At 46.1% G+C, this 22,878-nt stretch overlaps 1 protein-coding gene across 1 annotated transcript in view; it reads left to right on the top strand.

Annotated features, from left to right (window-relative positions):
* The first annotated feature begins 1,907 nt into the window (after positions 1–1,907).
* PAK1 (p21 (RAC1) activated kinase 1) overlaps positions 1,908–22,878 on the top strand; it is a 48,413-nt gene continuing 27,442 nt past the window's right edge. Inside the window, exons 1-5 of the mRNA XM_083170200.1 lie at positions 1,908–2,021; positions 13,895–14,113; positions 15,585–15,685; positions 19,641–19,788; positions 21,409–21,446. Coding sequence (XP_083026326.1) covers positions 13,918–14,113; positions 15,585–15,685; positions 19,641–19,788; positions 21,409–21,446 — 483 coding nt within the window. The 5' untranslated portion in view covers positions 1,908–2,021; positions 13,895–13,917. The remainder of the gene's footprint in view (positions 2,022–13,894; positions 14,114–15,584; positions 15,686–19,640; positions 19,789–21,408; positions 21,447–22,878) is intronic.

Below are 22,878 nucleotides of genomic sequence, written 5' to 3'. Positions count from 1 at the left end.
ATCATAGAAAATAGCAAAAAACTGTACACACAGTGCAACATAGAACATACTACATTGTTGCTTAGAATAACCATCAGAACAAAGACGCTGGAGCCAGTGCAACTGCAAATTAAGGTTTGAAACATGTCTGCATTTGACAAACCAGCCCCCATCCCCTCCCTCAAATAGAAACTACTGTACCTGTCACTCAGTATCTGCGTCCGCTGTTACTAATAAATCACTGCACATGTGCAGTGTGACTGACATTGCATTTCAAAGAAATAAACTGTGCAAATGTCTGCATCCACAACTGAATCAGGCCCTTTGTAAGGTGCTGTGATATGCTTGCTGAATAATAATAAATCAATTGATAGATTGTAAGCTTGCGAGCAGGGCCCTCATACCTTTGACTGACTGTAAATACCCAGTTTGTTGTATCACTGTCTCCTATAGTAAAGCGCAAGTGAATATGCTGCGCTATATAAGAAACTATTAATAAATAAATAAATATGAAGGGAGTTCACCACAATGTCACTACTACATACCCTCCAACATATGAAAGTTTGAAATCGGTACACATTCGGAAAGGGGCGTGGCCAGTAATAAAGAGGCGTGACTATGCTAATAATAAAGGGGCGTGTCTGTTGGTACCCCCCTTTCCGAATGCGCACTGGGCAATTATATATATATATATATATATATATATATATATATATATATAATCTATCTATCTCTGTGTCCGGCACGTACCCACCTATAGCATGGCAGGGGGTAACACATACTTGGTACTCTATCTCCCGGCTGGCCCCCTTCCTCATGGGCTGGAAGAAGCGCTGCCCGGCCGGGATGGTGAGGGTGAAGTCATTGTCCACAGATGGAAGGCGGCAGCGCAGTGCTGGGCGGCCGGTGTGATATGCCAGCAGGAGAGTGATCAGTGCCGAATGCCCCATGCCAGCCCGCCGCGCTGCCCAAGCTGTTCCGCCTCCTGCTGCTGGTACACAACTAACTGCACACAGGGAGCATGTGCTGCTGCGCCTCTCCCACGGCGGGGAGCTTTCGCCAATCACAGCCTCACCCTGCCGCCACATACCTGCGAGCGAGACCCTGGCCGCGCTAGTTTTCTCACTGGTCCGCTCCCAGTCCCTGCTGCTTGCCTCTACTGAACTACAGCCCCCAAAGTGCACCGCGCACAGAATGACCTTTCGGGCTTTTCCTGGAGAAGAGGAGCCGTCTGAATTTTAAAAAAACGGTACAATCGGTACATTCTGATTTAGCCGGTACAGACTGTTAAAAAACGGTACTGTACCGGCTAAATCGGTACAGTTGGAGGGTATGCTACTAGTGACTATCGTATTATACTGTTCATTCTAGCACCCGCTATCTTTGAAAACCCATGCAGTTCCTCTTCCCTGCCTGGAGTGTCGCTGTCTGCTGTAGTGCTTCTAGCACAGTGTGGTCTGTATATCAGCACTGATATGCAAACCAGACCTGTGCGCAGTGACTCTCTAACAGCACCAGTTGCAGTGAGGCAGGGGTGGGGCTGTCCTGTGTGCTGCTGCTGAATGGCTGGCCAGACTGTCTTTCACTGTCAGCTACCACCCACAGCAGCAGCAGCACACAGCCACACACACATATGAAAGCCCAGCCAGCAGTGATACTGCCATGTTTGTTAATGTTTTTTTTATCAGTCTCTTAAGTTTTTAATGAATATAAATCAAGGAGAGAGTGAGCTGGCTGCAAAGCATTGAAAGCAGCACACATTGACACACAAAAGAAAAAACATTGGAAGATTGAGAAAAACATCGGGGGAGAAATCTAGCGATGTAGATGAAACATTGGATCCTCAACATTGCAGGGTTAAACATCGAACATTGGAACCACAAATCCGATGTTACCGATGAAACATCATATGATTACCCATCCCTAGCAGGCAGTGTGGGGAGAGCCGGGAGCGGGGTGGGTGTGTGAGCAGAGCCGGGGACCGGAGTGTGAGCAGCGCCAGAGCCCGGGCACCGGTGACACCTGCTGGATCCCAGTGTGAGGTGAGACCGGGGTGCTGGGCAGCTACATGCGTGACACATGGGATGATCATGTGTTCTATGGAATAGGATAGGCATGGTTACCCCTCATACATGTTCTCTGTGACTGTGCCGCCTCATACATGTACCACATATGTGTTCACTGTGACTGTACCACCTCATACATGTACCACATATGTGTTCTATGTTACTGTGCTGCCTCATACATGTACCACATGTGTTCCCTGTGACTGTACCACCTCATACATGTACCACATATGTGTTCTCTGTGATTGTCGCCTCATACATGTACCACATATGTTTCTCTGTTACTGTGCCGCCTCATACATGTACCACATATGTGTTCTCTGTGATTGTCGCCTCATACATGTACCACATATGTTTCTCTGTTACTGTGCTGCCTCATACATGTACCAAATGTGTTCCCTGTGACTGTACCTCCACATACATGTACTATCTGCCTCATGTGTTTCCTGTGACTGTGCCTACACATACATGTACCACATATGTGTTCTCTGTGACTGTGCCTCCACATACATGTACCACATATGTGTTCTCTGTGACTGTGCCTCCGCATACATGTACCACATATGTGTTCTCTGTGACTGTGCCGCCTCATACATGCACCACATATGTGTTCTCTGTGACTGTACCGCCTCATACATGTACTACCCGCCTCATGTGTTCCCTGTCACTGTACTTCCACATACATGTTCTCTATGACTGTGACGCCTCATACATGTACTGCCCACCTCACGTGTTCCCTATGACTGTACCTTCACATGTTCCCTGTGACGGTGCCGCCTTGTGCGTGTGCCTACTTATGCGTGTGCCCCCTGCGACGGTGCCTACTCATACGTCTTTCTGTCTTACCTGCCTCATATGCACTATATATTGTATCAATATGACCCTGATATTGGAGGGAGAGGCCCAGGATTGCCACCCCCAGTGTGGGCCCTGAGTAACCTGGTGATGTGTATGTGGGTATAGGTGTGCCATAGGTGAGTGTGAGTGGACCTTGCACCATTGCGGTTCCCATGACTGTACGTGTCTCAGTAGGTGGCGAGCAGGTGTGTCAGCCTCACAGGTCAGTGCAAACACAATGCTGACCTAGACATGAGCTGACTGTGCAAGGACTGGGGGGCTGGAGCGGGGGCTTGCTGTGCAAAGACTGGGGGGCTGGAGCGGGGGCTTGCTGTGCAAAGACTGGGGGGCTGGAGCGGGGGCTTGCTGTGCAAAGACTGGGGGGCTGGAGCGGGGGCTTGCTGTGCAAAGACTGGGGGGCTGGAGCGGGGGCTTGCTGTGCAAAGACTGGGGAGTGGGGGCTTGCTGTGCAAAGACTGGGGGCAGGAGCGGGGGCAGGAGGGGGGGCTCGCTGTACTCTTCTCCTGTGGATACTGAATAAAGTGTCTCTAATACTGTATTTGTCATTCCCTAAAGCTGGATACACACTATACAGCATATCATGTGATACATTCATTGTATTGTGTGTATTCCCAATCCCACGGCTGTGTCAGCATGCGTCGATACATTGTGTCGGTTGTACAGCATGGAAGATGTCAGTTACAGTACATCACTGGGTCGCACTAGTTTGTGCCCAGCTTCAGTGGATACCTTTCGATGTTTACACAAATTGTTATCAGTCCTGTCCCTATTATGTCAGACTCGGGTAATTTCTGTAAAAGTTTCGTAGTCTCAACGTAGGGGATAAATATCGCCTTTTTCAACACGTGTAGGGCTGTATTGGAAGAGCTGGTATTTTCGGCATGTAGGGAGTGAAACTCTGCCCCTTGTCCCGGCCGTGCCTCTTCTCTAACATTGGCACAGAGCCCCAGGTTTGCTGGCCGCTATCTTGGTTCTCATGTACTTCCTTCAGCTATGTTTCAGGCTGACGTCAGCACCTGTCCAGGTGTCTGAGCAATAGAGATCTATAATTAGGGAGGAGCCTGAATCATTCCCAGGGGATCCCTCTTCGTGGGATGACTGATGTGTTGCATGTGAGCAGTAGTTGGTTTGGGAAGATGTTCTTCTGTTATAGAATATATCTATCTCCTATGTTCTTGGGCCCTGGGTGGTGGAAGCTGCTCAGGTCCTCCCGTTTCAGGCTGGAATGTTTGTCTTTCACACGGACACCGCTCTCCCTCCTCCTAGAACCAGCATTTAATGCCGACTTGATGACTGATCATTTCTGAGGGACCTGTGAAATTTGCACAGTGAGATGTTAGCTCTCTGGCCAAGCTGCCGGCTCCATACATCGCTGCTTCTATACCTTTGTCCGTCTGTTTTTAGATATTTGCTGTCATCTGCGTTCTTCTTTTGTGACTAGTCTGCGGCTAGCAAACTAGATATTCGCCAGTGCCGGCATCATTGAATACCATTTCTCTGGACATCCTGAGGGTTACGCAGACGTTCACGTAGGTCAGGGATGGGGAACCTATGGCCCTCCAGCTGTTGTTAAACTATGCATCCCAAAATGCCCTGCATCAGTTTTAGCATGACCAAATAGCAAATCTGTAGCAGGGCATGCTGGGATGTGTAGTTTAACAACAGCTGAAGGGCCAAAGGTTGCCCATCGCTGACGTAGATGATCCGAAGCGTTCAATATTGCTTGAATACAAGCCGTCCTAATATTATGCTGTCACTATGTTCAATACACTAAGATTTTTATTGAATGCATTGGAGCGAAAGGAAACCAGACACAAATTTTTTTCATGCCCACCTCTTAAAAAAAAAAAAGTGGGTACTTGTGTTGTGAAACTACCGTACTGTTGCTGGGAACTGCAGCTCTGTCCCTGCCGTCCCTGGCAACCTAGTCATCGCCTCTCTCACACCACCGGCGCCAGCATGATCCCCTCTCTTTTTGGTGGAGAGGGGATCATGCTGGTGCCGGCGGAGAGGCGCTCCATCTGTTTGACAAGGGAGCGTCTCAGCCGCTCCAGCAATGAGACGCTCCTGCGTCTGAGTAGCTATTGCGGCAGGGTACAGCAACCCTGCCTACAGGGTTAGGGGTTCTGTAGAGTCTTCTGAAACCCCCACTATCCACGGCAGCCCGAAGTGTGGCGATTGCACGCGTTACGCGTCCACATGACCTTTTCATACCCCCACTATCCACGTCGGCGTGGGGATTGATTTTATATAGTGTGGCGAGCGCATGCGGATTACATGTAAGGTAATCCTCGTCCCCTTGCGGGGCTCAGTGGCTCGCTTCGCTCACCACACTATATAAAATCAACTCCACGCAGATGTGGATAGTCCTGCTTGTCAAACAGATGGAGCGGTTCTCCGCCGGCACCAGCATGATCCCCTCTCCGCCAAAGAGAGGGGATCATGCTGGCGTCTGCGGTGAGAGAGGCGCTTAGTAGGCTTGCCAGGGACAGAGATGCAGTTCCCGGCAACTGTACGGTAGTTACTTGTGTAGTTTCACGGCGGCAGCCTACGCTGATAACTTAGCCAGGGACGTATAAACATATCAATTTCACCCATAATGTGATCCAAGTTTCAAATGGACACCACTTCTTACCTAGCACCTATCCAATAGTGTTTGTCCTGTCACTGGACTGTCAGGCTGATTGGTAATATTGGAAATGACCTGGACCGTTATATATATTAGAGCAGCGTCAGGAGAAATGGGTGTCTTTTTGTCCAAACCTAAAATGACTTTGTATGTGTATGATGGGATTGGCCTTAGTGTGTCATGGTTACATTATTAGAGTTTTAGTACAGATGTGTTTGCCCTGTTGCACCCAGCTGTATTGTATCTGTAAACTTACTATTTAATTACTATTGTTTATTATGATGATGATGATATGGCATTTTATTTATTTATTTCTAATAGTAATAGTAATTACTCCTCTTCCCATACAATGGTCATCTCTCCTAATCCAAAAAGTGACTATCAATAATTAATGCTTTAAGAGAGGATCCATTGGAGCGGATGAGTAAAAATGACCTATTTATTAGCTTAGCAATAATTCATTCTGTGCTTTCAGGGCCACTTAAATCCCTAAACATTAGGTATCCCGTAAAAGGCTGATCTCTCCCTAAGTGAGCGCTCATTAGCCTCGTCTGTTCCATCGACTCCGTTCCAGGTGGACATGTCGGACACATGACGCTCAACCGTTACATTCTGGAAGAGTTGGGCGTAATACATTTTCAAGTGCTTAGTATTGGCAAATTCTGGACGGCATAGAGACTGCGCCTTATAGCGAGGTTCTGAGCACAGTCATTTTCCAACTATCGCCATCCGCAAAGTTCTGCTCACTGTAGGTCTTTATGATGTCATTAATGCTATTGCTCAAACCATCTAGCGCATACACACTGAACACAATCGTTAACCGTATTGTCCAGTGACATCACCCGGCCCGCTCAGAACATTCTGTCTTTGAACATGCAGTGTAATTTTGACTGTCTTCAGATGAAGGGGGTGGTGGTGGGGGGGGCGCACATTGTTAATGATCAATTACGTGTAATCTAGTCCAGGCATTGTTTGTTCCACCAAGTGCGACCCATGTAGTGCACCCAATATGGCTACCTCGTCCTTTTTTTTTTCTCTGTATGAGCAGAATGCAAAATCCTTGGAAATTATGAACCCATTATGCGGTCATTAGGTCGATGGTCAAAAGTCGACCACTGTTGGTCGGCAGACAGAAGGTCGACACGTGAAAAAGATCAACATGATTGACATTGACACATAAAAACATGAAAAACGCATGTCAACCTATTCCTTCTGTCGATTTTTTTTTTTTTTTTTTTTATCATGTTGACCTAACGAATGTCAACATTTTTTTCATGCGTCGACCAATGGTCGACGCATGGTTTCCTTAGTTTGGCATTATGTTCGTGTTTTTCAGTATTTACTGCGACTCTAATTATCTGTATTATGCTTCTACATAAAGCAACTCTAGGCACTGAACAGCACTATATATAAATAAATGTATTATACTATAGTCTAGTCTGCCATCATCTCTGACCATACTTTCTTTAATACACCCCCCCCCCCCCCGCCCCCTCACCCTCACCCCCCAACCTGCGCCTCTTCTGTAATCTGCTCGGTAGCTGTTGGTGAGGCTGTTTCATGACAACATCGCGAAGTGGCTGAGGTGTGGTGCCTTGTGCTACAGTTACTGTGATTGGGCTGCAATGTGTGTCGTACACAACTAGCCAAATACTTTATCAAACAAAACACGAGGCAACCTTTACTAACCCCCCTGAATGAATGAAGCCATCAGCAAACATCCCATTATTTATTGGCATTATAAAATATGAAAATGAATTAAATGTACTTATATTAGCTAGATCTGGCACTAGCCGGCGCACTGCTAGTAAAAGGCTGCCATCCCCATGTATATTTTCATATGCAGCGCGGTGATTTGGGGGTGACCCAGGGGTCAAGGACAGTGACGGTGAATGTTAGTCCTAGACTTGGGAACCGCTGTGTCTGCATAGCCTCAATTTACTCCTCTCCATTACCCAGTCCCCTAACACCGAGGCCGACCTTATCCGTTAAATTGGTTTCATGTATTCACCTACAGTATTGCATGGAGCCATATTCCAGCAGAAATATACATTCTAGGGAATTGGGCAGCTAATAGCGACACGGTGCAGCTAGGGGAAGACACAGATTGTTTGTTTCCTGGTAATATAGTGCAGGATTCATCTCCATTCCTCAAAGCGATCACCTAGCGTTTGTTTTTATTTTCAGATCCTGTATATTTTCTGTGATCAATACACCTCACTCATCTCCTGATATACTCTGTGCTGCTGGGGACCCTGCTCCTCCCACTATATAACTTTTTCTGTGGCTTCCTGCTGCCTCCATTCCCCCCCTCATATTGTGTCACTGCCCCTGTCACATGCAGCCCTGTCCTCACTGACACATCACTCATCTCCTGATATACTCTGTGCTGCTGGGGACCCTGCTCCTCCCACTATATAACTCTCAGTCTATGGCTTCCTGCTGCCTCCATTCCCCTCCTCATATCATGTCACTGTCACATGCAGCCCTGTCCTCACTGATACATCACTAATCTGCTGATATACTCTGTGCTGCTGGGGACCATGCTCCTCCCACTATATAACTCTCAGTCTGTGGCTTCCTGCTGCCTCCATTCCTCTCCTCATATCATGTCACTGTCACATGCAGCCCTGCCCTTTGCACATAACAGGTACGCAGGTCACGCTCTCCCACAAGATTAGCTCATTCATCTAAACTAGTCTACGCTGCTACAAACATGCAGATGATCTGATTGGCTACAGGTTGCTTTATCCCCATCCACTTAGAAGCTGCAGACATACGGCCAAACATGCATGCGATAATGTGCTTAGCCCCTAACCAAACACATACAAATCCAGAGAACGTCCTTTATTGTGCGCCGAGCTACCCGTAACCCACAGGGAGAGCAGCCAGCAGATGAGTCTTCCTTCTCCTCTCTGGTAGGGCTAGCTCGCACACATGGCTTGTGTTCTAGTGCTGCTTTTCCTTGCCGTGTTTCACATCTTCTCTGGACACCCGCTCTCACATCTGACTGCAGGAAGAGTGCCAAGTCTGCATGTGCCCACGGGAGCGAGAGGATGGCTGGAGCCTGGATTTGGGGATGTGAGGATGTGACCGATCTACCGTGATCATACCTGCATTCTTAAATCTCAGCCAGATCTTCCTGCCTTCATTGGGCTGATACTGAGCCGTGCCGTACACTACTGCAAGGTGCCGCATGCGATACAGTAAGGATTTATCGTATCTGGAGTGGTGACTGGGATCGCATCATGCAATACATCGTATTCGAAATGACCGTGTTCGATGTATCACATGATGCGATCCCTTTCCCCGATCCAGGTACGATAAATCCTTTCTGCAGCAGTCGCAATCTGTGGATTCGACAGACGGCACACGGGGCCGCGCACTCGATCGATATCAGAAGTAAATGACGTACGATGTGACACTTTTCACACGATTTATCGGCCGGATGCGTGGAAAAGTGTCAAATCGCTCTAGCGTATGGCCACCGTAAGTCGCTACAGAGTTGCACAGGACTGATTGGGGCGCACTGTGCAGAGGCAGTTTTATTATGCCTGGTGAAGTTATAAAGTGGCAGATGATAGTGCACCAGTCAACTGGCCTCTAAATGTCATTTTCAAACCACCCTGTAACTTGGCAGTTATGAGCTTATTGGCGGTTACGTTATCACCGGCCGTTTTTTATGACTTCACCAGGCTTTGGTGGACTTGCAAGGCTGCGAATGCGCAGCCTTATTCAGCCGCAGGAGGCGTGGCCAAGTCTGAACTAGTGTGGCTTCATAGCAGGCGGTGTGTACGTATACCAGCTCTCCTTGCTGCAGGCGGGTCTGTGTTCCTGGCGCTTAGTGCATCTAACTCTGCCCCCATGCCCGCACTATAAATGTGCCCGTGTTGGTTTTTGTAGGGCATTTGTGCATAGTGACTTTTATCTGCCGTGCCCTGAAATAGAAATATTCTCAGCTGTGAACCAGAAGCTGCCGCCGCCGCTCTGCCTGGTGCGGGATGTAAAACACCTTTTCTAATGACGGCGTTAGACAGCTGATATATTTAGCACAGCGGCTTGTTGGGAAGAAAACAACCTAGTTTTATTTCTGAATTTTATTTAACCCTTGTGTAAAATGGAACGCGCGTCATAGTTACTTATCCGGAGACTGTATTTGTGGGCAGACGCTGGTGTAGGGCGCTTGCGTCACAGCGGCGGCATTTTATCTGTATATAGGGTTGTCTGTATATAGGGTTGTGTGTGTGTATATAGGGTTGTGTGTGTGTGTGTGTGTGTGTGTGTGTGTGTGTGTGTATATATATATATATATATATATATATATATATATATATATATATATATATATATATATATATATATATATATATATATATATATATATATATATATATATATATACGGATCTGCCTCTCTATGGAATGTAGTTATTATGTCAACATTCCGAATGTTGACACAGCCAGTACATGTTGGCTGTACTGCTGAGGGGGTTAACCTGTGGTTATGGGTAGGGTTCGGGCTCAATGTTTCATACACACCTCTCTATAATGAATTCCCTGTTTTGCAGAGGTGATTATGAAGGAACATCTTCTGTTCTGTGTGTACTGCTACCTCTATCTAGTCATTTCCTGCTCAGCATCGGTGATTGGTTTAAATGATTGTTGAATATGATGCACTAAACTGACTCCTCGCCCCGTACCCAATCTAAGCTCTAATCTGCACAATTCAAATGAAACTGCTTGAATGGATCATTTTATCTCTAATTATCTTTGCTCCTGAGAACTACAGAGACAACAGGAATCTAGATTTCTGATTGGTTGAATCAGGAGCATCTTGCTGAACATGTATTAGGAGTCTGTGGTTCTGTAATATAAGAATCCTGGCATTTGCTTAGTACGGATCCTGTGTTCCCTGTATCAGCTGGAAGGGTTACTCGCACAGAAGGACTGATCTCTGCCTCGTGTAACGTCACAGCAGGGCTGTAGGTGTTTGTGTTTTTATTCTGCTTCCTAGAATTAATTTTACCTACACGTCAAAGACTTTGTGCGCAGCCCCCATTCCTTCACAAGGGCGGCTCAGCGCTCGAAATCACGGAGATATTCTAACAGTACATCTAACCTGAAGGAGACTCCACAAGAAAATGTCTTGTTTGGCACGCCAATCTGGCAATCGCCCCAAAGTGCCTTGTTTACCCCAAAATGCCCTTTAGGTCTATAGAGTGTAAAGCTTTTCTGGAGAAGGGGGACCACTGATATTGTTCTGGAGAAGGGGGAACACAATATATCATTGACCCAAGTCTTGCTAACTTAGGACAGCGCCATCGCTTGTGAGAATGTTGTTGCTCAGCAGAAGGCTACCATAGGTGGGGATAAGACACCGACTCCACCTCATATTACTTGATGAGGGTGCATGGCAAGATTTGGGGTTCTTTTCAGCACTTTGGCTAAGAGAAGCCTCCGTCTCCTCCTGTTCATTTGTGAATTACGTTTCCTTTTAATAAAAGCAATTGTTTTTAGAACACTGAAAATGTGAAGCCTCTGCTCAGTGTCGCCTCACACACGTATGACATCGTTGGAGAGATCCTTCTATTGGCTCTGGGTCACGAGCACTTATCTGTGCATTTGGGAGGTGACCAAAGCCAAGCGCAGGCTGACGGTGATCCTATTCCGGCTGATTTTGGTTACGTTCCCAATAATCTGATGTCGCTGCCGTTATTGGGCTGATGCTTAGATATTCAGTTCTAATGCCTGCCTAATATACAGCTCCAAAGAAGGTACATTCATTTTCCGTTATATCTACTTATGAGCAGATAAAACCAATACTACTTATGAGCAGATAAAACCAATACTATCACACCCCTATATCATATAGGCATGGATTAATCCGAGATAGGTAAACCGTTCCCATAAGATCGACATGCTCAACTGGTCGACATGAAAAAACATGTACCCATGCGGGCTCACTGCGCACCACGCTTCGAAAAAGGGGGCAGATGTCTGAAGCAGTGATAAAGGAGGAGAAGTGGTCCAGTGTAGAAGGTTCACATGGCAGCCAATCAGCAGCGAAGAAACATCTATAATTTGCATAATTTCAAATTCTACAGAGCAGACTATTCCTAGTCGTAGCCTGCGTTGTAACTGATGCGAAGTTTATGACCGCATTGAAAAAAAAAAAAGAAAAATTGTCGACAGCTGTCATGTCAACCATTTTAACCTGTTGACGTTTATCCGTCGACCTGTTGACACAGATCTTGTTGGGCAGGAGACAGGGAGATATCGAAACTGCGTAAATACAGCAGAGATGCAGGCAGTATCTTCCTCTACAAACCGCGTAACCCTACTGACAGTGTGGACTTACCAGAGTGTAAATAAAGTGCTGCTGGGCATACAGTATATGAAAGGCCTGGCGTGCATGTGTGACATTCCTCCTGCTTAGAGCTTAGCAGGGTAACACACAGGGGTCGATGTATGGAGCAGTGATGAAGTGCCTGGTACTTTATCACCGGCCAATCAGCTCCTGACTCTAAAGTTACAGACTGGGTTTAAAAGGGACAGTTAGGAGCTGATTGGCCGGTGATAAAGTACCAGACACTGCCAAGAGGACTATCTGCCTGCCTATCCTATTACCAGGATCAGAACAGGGCATATACAGTCCCTTCTTGTTTAGGATACAGGTGTAACACTGCTACAGAAGTTGGCCGAATTCCAGGGATGATCAGAACCTCTAATGATAAATCAGTCCTGTATAAGGAAGTGCATAGATCCTGGGATCAGTAGCTGAGTCCTCCATAGTCCTGCAGCCTGGTCTATCAGCCTGTGCGGCTCAGTGCAGACAGCTGAGGCTCCCTCTTTCCCCCGGGACTATGAGGCAGGTGATCGCCCTGCCACCTGGTCACCTTTTTAGATGCAAATTGGTGTCTTCTGTGTGGAACTCCCTGCATCTGCCATCTGCTGTCCCAGGGGCTGCAGCACAAGAAGAGGCCGGCAGGTGAGGGGGATTCCCTGGGGTCTCTTCAATAAGGGCATTTGTGCACTAAATATTTTATAAGCTACAAATCACCCAGAGCTGCTGCATTTATTAAGTCTGTTGCTTGACTGTCCTGAGTTGTCTGCCTCCGAGACGCGTTCTTCAGATCTTGTGCTGTTGGAAAGGACTAGAAGTCCAGGAAAGCTGCAGTACGGGAGGTGCTTAGGTCTGTGCCAGTCATTCACAAACCTCATTAGTATATTCTTGGGGAAATGGGGCCTGGTGATAATTCATTGACCGTGTTCTTGCCTGACTACTGTCTGTCAGGTAAAATATTTAAATTGTGGATCTGTCAGGCTGTTGAGAGATCAACTGGGCCGGGGTACTGCAAGTAGGGCCTGACTGAATCTGGGCCCGGGGAATCGGTACCCACTCTTGGTGTCCCTGTGTGTAGCTTACATGGACTCTGTATTTGTTGTGTGGGTACTTCTTTACTTTCACAGCGCCAGCATGGCGCCGTGCTACATCCGGCTTCTACGCTCGCCACAAACTATGTAAAATAAAGGAACTTAACGCCATGCCAACATGGATAGTTCATACCTCCACTATCCATGATGGCATGGAGTTGATTTTAAATAGCGTGGCGAGCCACCGAGCCCGCAGCGTGGGCGCCGTGCTGGCGCCGTGAAAGTAAAGAAGTAACATTGTGTGTTGCATGTGGTGGGTGGTCATAGCTGGACTTGCAATGAATATTGGTGAAGGGTTGTATACAGCGGTCTATTCTTGTGGTATGGAATGTCAACATAGAATGTGTTTTTTTTTTTTTCTTAGTCATAACCATCCTCCAAGTGGATTTTAGGGCCCATATTTCACCGGCACTGCCCACCGGATGCACTGATCAGTCAGGGGATCGGGGATATTAAGCATGTTTAAAATAAAAAAAGAAAATAAATCCAATTCCGGGATTCCTTCTGGGATTGGGGAATTGGGATTTTTAAGAATGTTTAATATCCCCGATCCCTCGGTGCGATGGCCAGGGGATCAGGGATATTAAACATTCCTATTAATCCTGATTTTTAAATTGCCCCGATAAATAACTAGCGTTGCCATATAAGTCATGGAAAACGACATCGACCTTTTGGCGACCAGGTGTTGGCCTTTTGACTGTATGTACGGTTTACCATCCGGATACCGTTTATTTCTGATTATCCTTTGGTCATAAATTAACATTATCCTACAGTCCTTTATGAGAATTATCCTTAGAATGGTTGGACTTTTTTTTTTTTTTTTATCCCTCTCTAAATATAAACCGAATTTTAAACCTGACTTCTGTTCCCCTTGTTTGTATATTGCACTTGATTATGTTTCTTACGGAAACCGCTCTTCTCTGATGCAGCAGCAAAGCTGGGACCGCTGAAGATGTCGGACAATGCCCCAGACATCGACGACCGGCCCCCAGCTCCGCCCCTGAGGAACACCAGCACGTTAATTGGGGCTAATGCGAAGGACGGTAACACTTTAAACCATGGCTCAAAACCGCTGCCTCCAAACCCGGAGAAGAAAAAGAAAGGCGACCGCCCCATCAGGTTTAAGATTCCTGGAACCGGAGAAAAAAGTACACCTTGTTCTTTTTTTTTTCATTTATTTATGACCAGTTATTTATATGGTGCACACAACTTCCATAGCGCTGTACAGAATGTTTTTAGACTCTCGCCTCAGTGGAGCTTACACTCTACGGAGCAGATGTATGAAGTCTGGTAAAATGGAAGGTTATAACGCAGCAGCCAATCAGCTGTGTTTAAAAATTGAGTTAGGAGTTTATTGGCCGGTGTGTTATCACCTTCCACTTTTGGACTTTACCAGGCTTAATACATCTGCCCCTATATCACCTATCACATGTACACACGAAGGTTCATTTATTGTTAGAGGGCCAACTACTATTTTAACCTAGTGTCTCTGAAAAATCTGAGAATCAAAATATGGTTTCATTTAAATGGGATTTTCCCATTCTTTGTAAACCCCCCCTCAAATTATTTGGATGTTCCCCTTTGCTGTATGATAGTAAAGTAGGGCTGGGATCACCACTGCTACCTCCATTGAGAACTCCCATGGATCCCACGAGATCCTGTTTCTGAATCCTGGCTTGGCCTCCTGCCTCATACTCCCAGGGTGCTCTCACTGAATTGTGGCACTGGGGATCCGATTTCAGGAACTCTCTGTAAGTTTATGTGAATGAGTAAACATTACTCATTAGTTGGCAGCTGTCTTCGTGTGTCTACTGCGCAAGAGCCCTGTGTAGAGAGTGCTTTTTATTCATGATCTGTACAATATTTGGCAGTATTATATGACATTATTACACGGGGGCCAAGCTAGTTCCCCTCTATTTACTTGTATGCTGTGTATGCATGGTGCGAATTTGACTATATAGTCAAAATAACATAGCAAATAGTCAAAATCCCATTGTATCTGAACGCGATTTGATCCCAATTTGCAGCATCAGAATCGAAAGTAGAAATAGACGGTGTCCTGTACCCACCTCCTGCTCATTCCTAGGGTGCCCAGCTTTGAAGTGGACTGGGATTGTAATATCTGTGGCCAGTCCCGTCGTCAGAATGAGTTGGCCAGTTATAGTACCGCTCCATATCTAATATACACCTATATGGACAAATGTATTACTGATGATCTTATCCGCAGCAGGTAGCTTGTCTTGGGAGAGTGGTCACCTCCAAGTGTCACAACCACCCACAAGTAATGATACAGGAAAATGGCAGTGTGGAATGTAAACACAATGGATGTTGTTATTGCACCAAAAACTTACTTGTGTAGCAATAAAGAAAATTCCCATTGGAATAATTCCCTCTTACACCTTGTTATCGTTAGTAATTTCTGGCCCCATTAGTTAGTTACCTGGGGCGCATTGCTCGGTCTTTACAGCGGGCCCCCTACTTTTCTCTTGGCTCTCACCTGCTTCCTCTGGTGTTGCCTGTGCGTGGACCCAAGTTATTATGTGCAACTCTAACATTGCCCACCATGCCAGCACATCCATCGGGTGGGGTACCATGCCTTACCGCTGCTCTCTGTTCCAGATAACAAAAAGAAAGAGAAAGAAAGGCCGGAAATCTCCCTCCCCTCCGACTTTGAGCACACCATTCACGTTGGCTTCGATGCGGGAACCGGCGAGTTCACGGTAAGTCCAGAGCTTGCTACAAAATTGTGGGTCATCTGTGACGCAGCCCCTTTACCTGTGCGGTAACTAGTACATTGATTGCCTTCTCCTTACCTGGGGAGACCTCAGTATATGTAATGTTTGTTACATGGTCGCCCTGTAGCTTCGACGCAATTCATACTTTGCTGTCCTTTTATTACAGTGCGACAGCCACAGAAATATCAGTAGTACACACTGACCGATGGTGCATCAATAGAAATCGGCCATTCAGTTGAATGGCCGATATATCGGCCAGTGGGTACCCGCCTTTACGGTCCAGAGTTTAAGATTATGGCTCAACACAGATGGTTAAATATTGACGGAAGTACTAATTGTCACGCATGGTCATCCATGGATACACTCAGTCCCTGGACAATTAGGCTCAAGGGCTACGTTCGGAACCTCTGGTGTAGGTAATTTCTTAATTGGACCATTCCACGTCCCTTATCTTTAGGTCACGGTAAAGGTGTGTACACACTGTCCAATTTTATATCAGCCGTTCGATTGAACGGCAGATATATCGATGCACCATCGGTCAGTGTGTACCATCGATATATTTGTGAACAGCATTATATTCACAGATATATTTAGTCGACTGTGCAACACAGCCGATGACTGATATAAGTAAAAATTTATCGGTGCATCGTTCTGTGTGTATGGGAGATCCGCCAACCACCAGTACAGCCACGTCAGAGCCTCCGGAGATTAGTGTTCATTCTAGCACCCTGCTCCTTGTAAAACCCTTGTAGTTCCTGGGGTGTCGCTGTCTGCTGTGGTAATCCAAGAACAGTCTGGTTTGTATCTCAAAGTTGAGGTACAAACCAGACTGTTGTAGAAACACCACAGCATAGAGCGACACCCCAGGCAGGAAGGAGGAACTGCAAGGATTTTTCAAGGAGCAGGGTGCTAGAATAAAGACTAGGTGATTGACAGCTCAATGGATGGGTTCATGGAGTTGCATCTGCCCATTTCTGATGTCAGTCCCGACGGGTCAGGCAGCGTGTATGAAGAACACCCTGACTGATCCGTCTGTGGACAATTGATCTGCAGATATATCTACCAGTGTGTACCCAGCTTAAGTGAACATGATACAAAAGGCTCAAATTGCAAAGCATAGCAGCGGCGGCATTAACCCTGAAAAGCTGGTGGACATAAATGGGTTAAATGTTCCCAATCGGGGAAAACCTGTCACTACTGGACATGTGGCGTTTTTTATTTTTATAGCACCTTTAAAAAAAAAAAGAAAACACAATTTAAATAATTTTGTGGTTTTATTTTTGAACAGTTGCCCCCCCTCTTTGGCCTTGCTATAGCACAGATAATGGAATAATAAGTAGTTGATTCGGAGAGGATGTTCTAGACTCTAGAGGAATAAGCTGTGGTTGGGTGACTCCTGTGTCCAGTGTCAGTGCGTCCGCCCCCTCTCCGCCTGACGGAACACGCTCCTTTGTGTTGGAAACAAAGGACATATGTTGTGGCTCTTTTCAACCTGAAAATGGCCCTGACACCTTTGCCGCTCCGCTGTCCACCCCATTTAACGCCGCGTCTGTTTCACAAGGTCATGATCTCACCATTTACCAGCATGGTCCATTTGCTGCCAGCTCCAGAGTGCAAACATTAATCCTCTTCTGGGTGCACGTCACGGTCTGCCCTGTCCGATGGGCTAAACACACTGGCAGCAACGAGTATCGGACCAGTTTACATGACAGCTCATATGGGCATCGTTGGGCAGTGCTAAATATAATTCCACCTGCCAGGCCGGAATAGCAAAACTTGTAATTGTACTAAAGCTTCTAAATATGAAGATTCTGTCTATCTGTTCTGTATTGCATCCTAGAAAATTAAAGACAAACGTGGGGGAAGTGTTCAATGTTTTCTGTTCATTCCGATTTGCGGAAATAACGGGACTTGGGCATTCAATCCCGGGCCGTTTTCGCAGCTGCAGATTCGTTTCTTTGAAAAGGCAAATCTGCCTTTACGTAAATGGCCGCTAAATTTGCGAATTAGCCACCGTTTTTTTGCTGGGAAAAAAGGCATGGATTTGCGGATTCACGTCTTTGTCGGATTGTTTCTGAAGAATCGGGAAAAAAAATGCCAAACATTAAATAGATGGAATGCGAATTTATATTTTTTTCCCGTTATTTCCACGGATCGTAAATAACTGGAAACATTGACTACCCCCCAGAATCTGACAGCCAGCCAATTGGCTCCTAACTGTCATGTTACACACAGTGTCTGAACAATGGCAGTTGGGATCTGTTCTTTGTCACTCTTCACCTTATCACTTTTTGAAGCTTGATACATCTGGCCCATTCTATATCCCACTGTGTACAGTGCTTTAGTCTCTGCTTCTTTTGTGATTCCAAAGATAACCATTTCTATTCCTCTGTCCATAACTTATGAAAACCCCGTTATCCCTACATACTGCATTCCTGGGAAAATGTATCATGCTGCACTATGGCCCCTCTGACCTCCCTGTATTCCTCTCTTGCCACAACTTCCCGGAACCCTGCTCATTGGCCCACTCAGCTGATGAGTCTCCTTTAGCAGTATCCGGGTTCCATAGGCAGAAATTCTACCCCCAATCACCGCTTCATTCAGTTCTGATACAGCAGCTTGTACGATGGTGCATTAGACCCCATTTATGGCTTCTCCATATTGCAGCACATCACAGTTTAGTCGCCTTACACCAGTCACCTTTATCCCACGCAAATGGTTATCGAAAAATGCAGGTGGTGAGCGATTTTTATAGGTCGCATAAATGTTTTTATTTAAACTTTTTAAAAAAGGAAAGTTCAAACCCCGAATGGACTCGGTCCAATGATCATAATGCTAGATCTTCCTCTCCAAGTAGGGAAAATCCACTGTGAAAGCTTACTATGGGCATGTTGGCTGTGGACACTGTGATGTCACGTTTATAAATCCCTTAATCTTTGTGCTGGACTGATCCATTAAATCGGCCTCTGGTTACAAGTGGAAGTGTCCTGGACAGGAGGCGGCACCGGTGCTGTGCTACTGTCCTCTTACTGGCTGATTCTGGGATGGCAGGAGGCCACCTATACATCTAATCCTGTGCATTAAGGAGTTATATATATCTGTGACAACTGCTGTGCTCTGGCTTATCCGCAGCAAACTTGCTGAAACTTCACTCTCCCCTATGTTAAATGCAAACCTGACCCATCCGGGCAGTCAGAACAGGATATGGTCATCATGTCGACATGGCTAAGTTCGACAAACAGAAGGTCGACACAAGGCACATGCGCATTTCATGTTGTTGTTTTTTTTTTTTTTTATGCCAACTGGCGGTATTTCATGCGCTACCATCCACTACGGCGGGGGTGGGAGAATAAAATAGTGTTCCGGCAGCATGGTGAGCGCAACAGTACATGCGAGGGGATGCGGTACGCTTAGGCTGTGTCCATGTCGACTAAGTCGACATATGGGACAAAAAAGTGACCACCTCATATCAACCTTTTGACTGTCGACCTTCCCATAATGCTTGTGTCGGCCTTAGCCATGTCAAACTATTTCAGGTGCCGACTTAAGCCCTGTCGACCTTTCGCATATCATCCTTTTATGCAGTCGTCCCTATGGCCCATAACCGTCAAACGATGGGGACGTTACCGGTTTTAAAAGAGAATTGCTTTTATTTTATAGCCCTTAGCAAAGTGCGTCTTCAGCCAATAGGGTAACTAGAACCTCTGGACTGTCCCGGGGCCTTCCCACGTCCAGTCTCTGGTCTGCCGAGAAGGAAGAGCCAGTGGAACAGCCGACCTATGAGAGGGAGGTCGGTTCTGAAGACACTTGGCTCTCCTGTATAGCGAGGCATCTAGTGTTGGCCGTTTAGCCTGGCAGTGTGCGTGGACGCTGACCATTGCGGACACCTCCTGTGTTTCGGGTCTCCTCCAATAACCCACCCTACTCTATATCTATGCAGGGAATGCCGGAGCAATGGGCGCGACTGCTGCAGACCTCCAACATCACCAAGTCGGAGCAGAAGAAGAATCCTCAGGCTGTTCTGGACGTTCTCGAGTTCTACAACTCCAAGAAAACCTCCAACAGTCAGAAGTACATGAGCTTCACAGGTAACCTGGGGTGGGAGGGGCTTCCGGCAGCAGATGAACCAATATTGACGAGTGTGCAGCCTCTCTGTTAACTAGTGACCTCACTGAGGCACGGAGCTCAGTGCCTCATGCCTGAATGGCGTCAGTAATAGCTAGATAATCATCTGCAATCAATCTAAGGTACCCTGGACAGCCATGTGCTCTTCTCAGCCTGTCTGTCTAGGTGATGCCACTGAGGCACGAGGTGCAGAGTACCTCAGCGGTGTCATTTAGTGCGGTGTCCAGTCCTGCAATAAATGCTTGTTCTCCTCCTCTGCATGCATTGTAATGCATCTAAATGACCATCTCCCCCATTACGTACACTCAGGCTATCCCCTATCCTTGTCAGCACTTTCCTCCCTCAGCCAGACGTTGCTGATAAGCTGCCCGCTCTCTGGGATGTTCTACAAGCCAAGCAATAGACTGTAATTGTTTCCGATATGAGTCATGAGCGCCCTCCTTTCCCTCGCATCGGATCTGTCCCCGCGCTGCTCTCTGCCCGACCTCAGATGCGTCTGCATTGTTTGGCTTGGCGAGACGCTCTGGTGCTGACTCTGCTACTGTGATTGCTCAGCAGCAGCAGTGCAGTGTAGTGAGATCTGGCCGTCCAGCCACACAGTCCTCAGCCACAGATGTAATAGCCGGACTCCTGCCCATCCCCCTGGGCCTAGACGACGGGGACATGGAAATCCCATTATAACACAATAAGGGGAACTTTTTTTAATTTCTTAAAAAAAAAATAATTCTTCTATGTCTCAACTTTCCATGTGATGTGAAGGCCGGTATCTGGAATGATAGAACATTATGTGCAAGGAGATAATACTCCAGCCAATCAGCTCCTCTGTCAATTTACATATTGGGGCTGATTGGTTGGAGCATTATCATCTTGCACATAACAATCTTTATGGGGATATTCTCCAAGATTCATACTCTTAAGGAGCCCACACACTAGAAAGATCTACGATCGTAAGATGTGTGCATAAATTAGCCTTAAAATCTTTTGTTCATCCTGGACAAAAGATTTCAGGCATCTTTACCAAAGATAGGGGCAGATGTATTAAGCCTGGCGAAGAGATAAACTGGAGATAAAGTGGAGAAAAAGTGGAAGGAGTTAACACACCAGCCAATCAGCAGTGTTTGAAATATGACAGTTGGAAGTTGATTGGCTGGTGCGTTATCTCCTACCACTTTTTCTCCAGTTTATCTCTTCGCAAGGTTTAATACATCTGCCCCATTTTTCTTAAGATCCCGTGTGCGTTCCTATGGATCTTTTGTTAAATCTTCTGATCTTTCGTGCAGCACGTAAGATCAGAAGATTCAGCAAAAGATCCACGGGAGCGCGCATCGGACCGATATCATCCGATTATCTGTAAACATCGGCCGATTTATCTGAAATCGGCCAAAAAATCGTTCTAGTGTGTGGGCACCTTTACACCAGTGTCCCTTATGAGTGAGTATACATGGGAAATGCAAATTATTAACATTGCTACCTCCAATTAGACACATAGTCATACGTTATTTAATAATTCATATATGTTTTTATCATACTGTCACCATGACTCATGTCCTTGTCCTTCATTAACAATACTCCTATGTCCGCAGATAACTCGCTCGATGTCTACGGATCATCCGTGAACTTGGTAAGTTTCATTATCATTGTTCAATCATCGGACGGAGTGCAAATTCACACCCCATCCGATATAGGCCCCTTTATCGCTGTAGAATGGATGGACCTCTAGTGACCCAAGAGCCTTTCTAGACCGGGCAGCCACAATGACTTCTGTGCTGTGCGGCAGTAACACATGTCACGGCCCCTTAGCCTTAATGGTGACCATAATTATTACGATCAATCCCCATCTCTAAGCACGGAAAATAATTTTACCACTAAATTGTCTATCAAATTGGAGGGGTAACTGGTATTGGCACATTTGGAAACCATTTCACGTTAACTCTTTTTATGTGTCAGGAATTGGCAGAGGCTTCACGTCTCTTCCAACAGGAACTTGGCAGCCCCAGTGATGTCTGTCTGTAACGCTCTGTGTGTGTGTGTGTGTGTGTGTGTGTGTGTGTGTGTTAGGGGATTTCTCACTCAGGAAATAATGTTAATGGAATCTTCCTAATTACATTTATTAAAAAAAAAATGTAAATTTAATATACTGTATAGCGCTTGGTGTCTAAGAAATTACAAGTGTGCACAAAATAATTGCTGATGTTTACTACAAGTTAGTCTGTAAAACGGATCTAGTAAAACCAGCGACAGACAGATCTGGAAGTGCTTAAGGAGCCGGCGAGATCTAAAAATACATCAGAAGGTTTTATTTATTTATTAACAGTGTCTTATATAGCGCAGCAGATTCCGTTGCGCTTTACAAAGGAGACAGTGATACAATAAACAGGGTATTTACAGACAGTCAAAATGTAGGAGGGCCCTGCTCGCAAGCTTACAATCTACAGGGAAATAGGCATTGATACATAAGGATAGATACTGTATTCTTTATTGCATCAATTCCACCAGAATACAAGGTTCTATGACTGGTTCTGGAATTTGATAAGCTTGCCTGAAGAGATGCGTTTTTAGGGAACGCTTATAGGTTTGGAGACTGGAGGAGAGCCTTATTGTGCTTGGGAGGGCATTCCACAGAGTGGGTGCAGCCCGAAGAAAGTCCTGCAGTCGGGAATGGGAGCGAGTAATGAGTGTGGATGAGAGACGCAGATCTTGGGAGGAGCGTAGAGGTCGTGTTGGATGATATTTTGAGATAAGAGAAGAGATGTATGTTGGTGTAGTTTGGTTTATGGCTTTGTGTGGAAGTAAAATAATTTTGTGTAGAATACAGGTAACCAATGAAGTGACTGGCAGTCATTCACATCCATTTGTCGGTTAAATCATGTACTCGCGACGACCTTTGGTTTGTGTTGACCTAATATGTCGGCTTTTTGACTGTCGACCAATAGTGGTCAATTATTATTATTATATATATTGTTTTTTTTGACTGACGACCTAATGATGCGTAAAGTCCCATTGCTCTGTGCGATTCCCCGCCAAAGTTCGATAAAAGTTTAACTGTATTTATA

This window comes from Crinia signifera, chromosome 2 (assembly GCF_055691185.1).
Source record: "Crinia signifera chromosome 2, ASM5569118v1, whole genome shotgun sequence".
NCBI lineage: Eukaryota > Metazoa > Chordata > Amphibia > Anura > Myobatrachidae > Crinia > Crinia signifera.
The sequence above is the reverse complement of the archived record's forward strand: the minus strand, read 5'-3'. Positions and strand labels throughout refer to the sequence as shown.